Raw genomic sequence first — 8,465 nt, forward strand, 5'->3', positions numbered from 1 at the left:
CATTTAAGGTGGTGGGGAAAGAACCACCGGCTTCAACAGTGATGCTGGGAAGATTAAGCACTTCAGTTGTTGCCATCAGAAGGAGGCCCAGAAAAGCAGGAGGCAGCTGTTCTGCATTGTTTACAACAAGCCATTCAGGGGACATAACTGTATGGAAAACTGAGTCCTGGGACAGGAAGTATGACTCCTTTTTGGAATGTGAAATACTTCTCTCTGCTACTTAGCTCAGCCTGTGTCTGCCTCTTTTGTAGAACTGAGGCAGGGCATTTTATGCTGGAAAAACCTCTCCCAACTGTACAGTTGGTCTAATAAAAGATGTCACAAAAAATCCTAGCCTCTCCCTTTTTAATGCACATAAAGGCTTGGCTTCTCTGCAGTAGACACCCTCTCTTAGCAGCAATGCAATAACCTGCAAGAGTGGCACTTCTTTTAAAGTTTCTGCACCCAATGTCCCTATGTCTAGACTGAACAGAGGGGAGGAATCACTTCCCTAGATTTGTAAGAGACGATCCAGTATATTGCTGTCTCTCTTTTTTTGCAACAACAGTACACTGTTGGCTCATATTCATCTTATGGCTTACTGTAACTCCCAGGTCCTTCTCTGCAGTACTGCAGCCTAGCCAGTTATTCCCCAGGCTTTATTTATGCATGCAACCATTTTGTCTCAAGTGTGGAACTTTGCATTTGTCCTTGTTGAATTTCATTTGACTGATTGCAGACTATTTTTTCAGTCTATTCAAGTTATTCTGGATCCTAGCCCTATCCCCCTGAGCATCTGAAACTCCACCCGGTTTGGTGTTATCTGCAAATCTGCACCAGATCCAATGAGCTAAATTATTAATGAATACATTAAACAACACTAGACCCATGGCAGACCCTGGGGAAACCACATTTGTTACCTCCTCCCAACTAGATATTGAGCCATTGAGGGGTACTTGTTGAGCATGATGATTCAACAAGTTCTGTATCCACCTTACAGTACTTTCATTGAGTCTTTATTTCCTCAGCTTTCTAATGAGAATGTAATGGGAGAAAATGTCAAAAGCCTCGCTAAAGTCAAGGTATATCACATCCACTACTCTTGCCTCATTCACAGAGCCTATCACTTTATTATAGAAGGAAATCAGGTGCATCAGGCATGAGTTGCTTTTGGTGAATCCATGCTGGCTCTTCCTCATCACCTTGTTCTCCTCTAGGTGTTTCACAATAGTTTCCTTTCCAGGCCCTGAGGTCAGCCAGACTGGTCTGTAATTCCCTGGTACCTCCATTTTCCATTCTTAAAGATGGGCACTATATTTGCCCTTTTCCAAACATCTGGGGCCTCATCCACCCTCTACAAATTCTCAACGAGGATAGGTAACAGCTCTGAAATTACCTCAGCCAATTCCTTCGGTATCCTAGAGTGCATCCCATCCAGCCTTACTGACTCGAAAGCATCTAGCTTCTCCAAGTAATTGCTAGCTAGGTAACTCTGGGTCCCTTCCAACCCTACAATTCTGTACTAGGAAACAGACCAAAAACAAATGTGTATTTTTTGTAGGCGACCAAAGAGCCTTTGGTCACCATCTACCTACGCTGTACTGAAACCAGTTATGGAGATGTGGAAAAGGTAGCTTCTCCTTTCTCAGCCTTTCCAGTTAGTGTGAGTAATTTGAATCTTTGTTGGCTGTTTGGAAAAGGCAGTTTCTCCTTTCTCAGTCCTGATCCATACTCTCCGCTCCCTTCAAAGGAGCAAACTACTTTTTCCAATAATACCAGTGCCAATACATTTTTGTCTTCTAAAACTCTCCCATCTTGCACAATAATTGCCAGAAAAGACTGAAAATAATTAAAAAGTCATAGGAGTTATGCTATTTTTGCTCTCTAAGATTGCACCCCCCCCAAACATCTAGGGTATTTTAAATATTTTGCAGACAAGTAAGATCTAGAGCTAGCTCCTCACTCATCCAGTTTCAGCTTAAACTAGTGACCAGCCCTCCTATCCCCCTGGATTTTCTGTTATGCATTTTGAGGCCCCCAAAGAGCTCTACAGAAAGTTAAATGACAATGCTTTTTTACAGCATGGGTTAGGATAATGGTTCAAAGAAATAGTCTGTGACATTATCCAGTGAAAGTTAAAACCGATCATAAATGTATGGGGAAGAGGTATATATATTTCCATTAAAGCCTTAAAAGGTTTAACACCAGATCCTCAGCAGCTATAAAACAGTCATCCCCAGAAGTCAAGGGAGTGACACCCATTTATACTTACAGAGGATGGATGCAGAGGATATGTGTTTGCCCTACACAGAAGTCAGTGGGAGACACAGATACAGAAAGGATGCAAAAGAAGAAGCTGGCCCTTAATCAGTAACTATAGTAATATCAACTAGAAAGCACAGGTCCCAAAGGGCTGGGTAATGGAAAATCCCTGCAGGAATGAGAAGTATCCTGCTCTGCCTTCCCATGCAGGTGGAATGGGTCGCTATAGAGAAAATGCCTGTTCAAAAGCTGTCCAACAGCACATAACTCCCTTTGTTTTACAGCATCATGTCTTCCAGCACTCTCTTCCTATCATGCTTTTCTTTCCTTTTAGCTTCCTGTCATAATTACCAATGCATATTCCAAGCCAGCTGAAACAACAAAGAAAGATACTATAAAGTTTTAATCATCTGAAATGACTAAATGAATTGCCAAAAATGAGGCTTATTAACCAAAGCACACGGAAAAGTGCCTGCAGCAAGGGCGGCAGCATGAGGACCTGGATTCGAACCCAACCAAATGTCTGAGGGAGTTCAGACTTGGAGCTTTGTAATAAACCCATATCTATTCTCACTTGGGACCTGGGACTGCTCTCTTGAAGTCTAAGGTTTCTGAGTAGACACACCAGGCCAGATTCTATTCCACTTAGTAGCCATCTAAATGAATTTAGGCACCTAAATCCTATTCTATTCCAGCCTGTTCAAGTCCCTAAAAATCTACTATATGGGTATGTCTTCATGTGTGCCCCACTGCACAGTTGGCACTGGGTAGTCCCAGTGGCACACGGGTTGTTTCTGACCCACTGTGCAGTAGCAATGAGCTACGTTAGTGCAGTAGCAATGAGCTACTGGTTAGTGCCCCCCAATGCTACGTTACCATAGCTCATCACTATGGTAATGTAGCATCTTGTGTAGATGCACCCAGTATCTACTTTTGTAGAATATCATCATCTGATCCTCAAGACTGAGTCACAGAAAAGCAGCAAGGAGGAGAAGGACTCACCTGTTGCATTAATTGGTTTTCATGGACTCGAGCAGGCTGAAATAAGATCACATGTAGATGCCCAAGTTTACTTATGCGCCTGATAGGTGGAACAGAATCTAACCCAATGTGAGTCTGAGGAGTGAAGTGATACCAGTGTACAGTTTGTTTCTCACTTCCATTGTACAGATGCTAAGGTCAAAGCTTTCCACCGTGGCCAATGACATGGACCTCCTTTCTCTGGGACACTCTGAAGGCTCTCATTTGCAGAGGGTAATGCTCTACACTTCATGAAAATTAGGGTAATGCAAGGTATCTCCAGTTGGGCACCTAAAATTAAAGTTCTCAAAATATCAAGAGAAGTCCTCTAATTTCAAGAGAACATTCAAGCTTCTCACAAGTCAGGAAATACTCAGGTAAATGGGGAACTTTGACTGGGGTATGCCAATATTCCTGCTGGGAGCAAAGCCAGAGGTTCCTGGGAAGAGGGTTTTGCCCCTCTGCTCAGGATCAGACTGATCACCATATTTGAGATCAGGAAGGAATTTTACCCTATGGTCAGATTGGTATGTACTGTGGGGGTCCTTGCCTTCCTCTGCTGTGGGGACATGGCTCTGTACCCAGGATCTCTTGAGCAGACATTGACAACATTTCACAGAAACAGGACATTGGCTGCTGTGGTTCCCCTGCTTTGCCTGTGGCAAGTTAGGGTATTAGGTTTATGTTGTGTCAGGGTTGCGAGTAGTCTTAAGTCGAGTTTAGATTATAGTTGTCTGTGATAGTTTGGATAGGGATGATCTTGTCTTGGGCAGGGCGCTGGACTGGATGACCTCTGGAGGTCCCTTCCAGCCCTACTTCTCCATGTTTCTATGATTCTCTATGAAATGCTCCCATTAAATCCCAAACTCTGTCCCCTTATCCATAAGCACAAGAGACTCTCCAAATACATGATCAAGTACTGTACAAATAATGGCACAACCTACAGCTTTTGTTGACAACCATGTATTTTTTGACAACTTCTAAGTGCTACTCTCTGTATGACTGACAATCAGAGCCCACAAAAGCCACTCATTTATTTGAGGCTCATAAATGAGTGGTGAAACTTGGCTCTGTTCGATACAAGCAGTTGTTCTCACTGAGGCATGGCTTCTGCAAGGCCTTGCTGTATGTAGCAGCCAGACGCATACAGTTTTGCACTGCACTGAAAGCTCCATGGTGCTCGCATAAAGATCTCAGCTGTGCAAGTTAAACAGCCTGATTGCAGTACAGGTCTGAACCCACATGCACTAAAGTCCATGGGAAAACTCCAGTTGATTTTGATAGGGATTCAATGCACACTTGAGAAGACTGAGCTGAAAAAGACAAGCCTTTTGATTTCACACTAAAAGAGATTGGGGCCCAGACACAGTCCCCATAGATGTTTTTAAAGACAGGCAGTTTTTCATGAGGCAAAGCTTCCGTGGTCTCCTGATTAATACAATGGGCATTTTCCTGTATGCGAGGGAAGCAGAGGCCTATGCACCAGCCCTGTCCCGGTGGTGCACAAGGATTTAGCCCAGCGTGGGCGTTCTGAATCATTTACTTTCTCATCATCATTGGGCAAGGGGAAGTGAAGCAGGGCTAGGAGGTGCACCATGAGAACATAAGAATTGCTATTTATTGGGTCGGACCATGTCGCAGTGGCAGAGAGTAGATGCTGAGTCTGCTTCTGATCTGACACCATCAGATGAATGCTCCAGACCTCTCCCCCCATTTTGCTGCTGGCCCGTTCTTCTGCTTTGCTATTGAACAAGGGGAAGGGACAGTGAAAAAATGTTCCCTGGAGCTGAAATGAAAGCTGCTGGCCCTTGAATGAACCCAGACAGAGCTGGGAAAGGGGTGATGTCATCAAGCTGCGGTCCCTTAAAGGGAACTCCCACACAGTGGGGCATTGTGAGCCAGCTCCTGCTTCAGGCCCTGGCAAGTGGTTTCATAATAAGAGCAGTCACCCCTTCCCAGTTCAAGATATGTGGCAAACTTCCCACTCAGCCTCAGCTGGCTGGCCAGGCTTGGGAAGGGTTTCTATCTCCTGAGTCACTCCTACTCTTGGGCTAGGATGTTCATGAAGGGAAGCAAGTTTTTGGTTACAAAATACTGTGGGGATGAGAATGTCAAAAGATAGTTTCTTTTCACACAGGAACATGAGGCCAAATAGACAGAGACTTAAGGGAGTCTGAGGCCTAGTGACGTCCACCTTCTTCCCAACCCTCAGTGCGTGGCTTCCACGCAGAACAGACATTGCATTTGTCTCTGGACAAGTTGTGTCCATGTTGGTACCGGAACAGAAATATCCTGAGATTGGCATGATCTGGGTTTAGTGAGCGACTGAATGCACTGCCACCTTTCTGCCACTGATTCAATGATGCAATCCCAGGACTGCACTTTGTCTCAGGATAGAATGGCTTATCCTGGGACAAATGTGATGTGTTTGTAGCCTTAAACCAACTTAGCTTCTCTTAAGATGTGACTTTGCTTAGACTCACACCACTTGGCCACTAAGCTTAAATTAGTGCCACTTCGGCCTAGCCTAAATGGAAGACTAAAGTTGTGCCTAAATCTTATTTTGTTAAATCAGTACAAACTGTCAGCTTAAGCAGTATGTAGAGTTCAAACTGAATTAGGCCTATTCTTTACTGGCCTGAGTGAAAGTGAAGTGAGAGTGTTTACTCAGGGTTCTGTACCAGGTCAAGTAGATAATTTTAAAACCATTTTAAGTTAAACTGGTGCAACTTTCTCCTTTAGATAAAGCCTGAGATACCAAAGGGGTCACAAGTGATGGGGAAATCAATAAACATTGGTAAAAGGAGGGTATACATTTCAATAGGGAATCCGCAACTTCCTCTCATGCCTGCCCTAACTCTCCATGGAATGCAAGTTTGACTCCATTAGGCTTGGTGGCCAAATTCAGAGAGGGTGGAAAAGTAGATGATCTCTACAAGACAGTGAGCAAGTCCAAAATAGTGTAACTGAATGCTAAGGAAATTGGGAAAGACTTCAAGTTTTCCTGGTTTCATTTGCACACACTTTGGAATATAAGTCCCAGACTTGGCATTGTCTACTTTCTTTAACTAATTGTAAAAAGGCAGCTACATAACCCCCCAAATAATGGTTAGTGTTTCATGACTCATCACATGGCTGCTCAAGTAATTAATAGACTACAATAAAATCCACACAAGCTCTATGCTTTATTTCACAGGAGCTGGGAAAAAGGTTAAGTATCAACTGTTTTAGCATATGGTAACTTTGGCTTATTGGGAAATCTTTCCAGGGTCAGGTCTTCAAAGATGCCCATGCACAACTGTATAGTTTCAAGTGAGGAGCATCAGCCAAGACCTGTGCTCTGGGCATGCTCATGCAGAGCTCTGCCAAATCTTGTCATCCCCTACTCAGTAAAACAACACCAAAGGTATTGTACTCTGAAGAGCCAGATGTAGGAGCTGCCCCCAGGTGTGCAGCTGTCATCTCTCTCAATGCAAAGCATTAATTTGCTCCAGCCTGAATCTATACACAGTGCCTCAGAGTTCCCTCTTTTCTCCTTCTGACATAGTACCCAATTCCTACCACTCCTCCCTTTACAAATTAAATATGCTCAGTCTTTCTGTCCTCCTCAGCAAAACCCTTGTCCAGACCTGAATCTGATCTTTCACGGTCTTTCCATGGTGAAAACCCGCACAGCACCAGAACCCCCATCTCCTGCTTTATTGGAGAAGGGGATCAGCCATCTTTAAGCCATTCCTCCTTTATTAGATTCACACTCCCTTTTCCCCATAAACTTTGAACCTATTGCCCTTGCTCATAAGGCCCTGAAAAATCTGCTTTCTGCCTGCTGATCTGCTCTTCTCACCTTCCTCTGCCCTCTTCCTTACACCCAACCTCTAAGGGTCAACCACCCCTGTTGTATCTTCCCTCTACCTTTGTTGCTTAGACTTCTTGCACATGTCTACCTTACCTAGTCTGGCATGTCTTCATCCTCTTCTGCTAAACATCCTTCCTCAAAACACATTTATTTTAGCAGGACTAGCTACCACTGTGCTTCCAACTCCCGAAGTTAGAAGACTTCATAGATGCAAAAGGACTATTAGATGACACTATGGATATGGAACTATGCTGGGGGGCTCCTCTCATAGGAACAGGCACTGCGTGAAAAATACCACTAGCATGATAGTTTCATTTGCTCTTTTTCAGATGCAAAATAGGATTATTGTAATAACTGATTAAGACTGACTCTCCAAATTTCCTTTACATGTTAGTCAGGGCTAAGAAAAATGGAAGAAAACGTGAGAAGACAAGAAGTAAAGGTAAGGGCTGGCTAGTGTAATGACATATAACTGACATAAAAGACCCTGCTGTTAAATGGATGGATGGATGGAAAAACACTCTTTCCTGCAGTGATTTAAAGCAAAGGGAAGGGTTTATTCATATACTTTATGCTGAGAACAACTGTCTAACACACTAATACCAACTATGTCACTCCATGGCTTTGGGAAAGTCATGTTAGTCTCTTTGGGGAAAAAGAGAACTTAACTTTCCATTATTACTGAGAGTGAAGCTAAAGTCAGGGGTTGGCTATCACCATATCAGTTCCCCATGTATATGTGGAGAGGATAATAATACAGAGTCATTGCAAGGATTACTGAATGCTTATAAAACGTATGAAGATTAAACAACCTATGCAACTGTTACATTTTTTACTGCTTGAGCCTGCTTATAGAACATTAAACTCCCGAAATTGCCTTAATAATTTAATGCACTGGGATAAAACATATAGGATATTTTCTCTCACAACAAGAACTGCAGCAGAAATTTGCAGAAAAGCTAAATTCCTGAAAGGATGGAGGCACATTTTTACCACACACTATTGTACTTTTTTTTGTTATTTAAGTGCTTTTGTGGGGCCCCATAGACACTTATGTTCTAACGGTCTTGTGATCTGAATTGTATTTCCCTGTGTGCTGGACTGGGTCGAAGTCTCACTTTCCCAACTGCATTTTTACTTACCCTGAATGTCATCATTGAATGTACAATATCTGCTGCGGTATTTGTTGAGGAGACGGAAAGCATTGGCATTGGCAAAATCTTCAAACTGGATTAAACAGTTCATTCCATACCTGTAGATAAAAGGACAATTACAAATGGATAGCAATTTCTTCACAATATAGGATGACATATGTACTTGCTATTCTTGCACGTACAGAAACACAAAG

The 8,465-nt window shown here is 43.1% G+C and overlaps 1 protein-coding gene across 1 annotated transcript in view; it reads right to left on the bottom strand.

Moving 5' to 3' along the window:
- ME3 (malic enzyme 3) overlaps nucleotides 1-8,465 on the bottom strand; it is a 270,934-nt gene that overhangs the window by 19,872 nt on the left and 242,597 nt on the right. Inside the window, exon 8 of the mRNA XM_019524700.1 lies at nucleotides 8,260-8,279. Coding sequence (XP_019380245.1) covers nucleotides 8,260-8,279 — 20 coding nt within the window. The remainder of the gene's footprint in view (nucleotides 1-8,259; nucleotides 8,280-8,465) is intronic.

Source organism: Gavialis gangeticus, unplaced genomic scaffold, assembly GCF_001723915.1.
Source record: "Gavialis gangeticus isolate Ggan-Ray unplaced genomic scaffold, GavGan_comp1, whole genome shotgun sequence".
In the NCBI taxonomy this organism is placed as follows: Eukaryota; Metazoa; Chordata; order Crocodylia; family Gavialidae; genus Gavialis; species Gavialis gangeticus.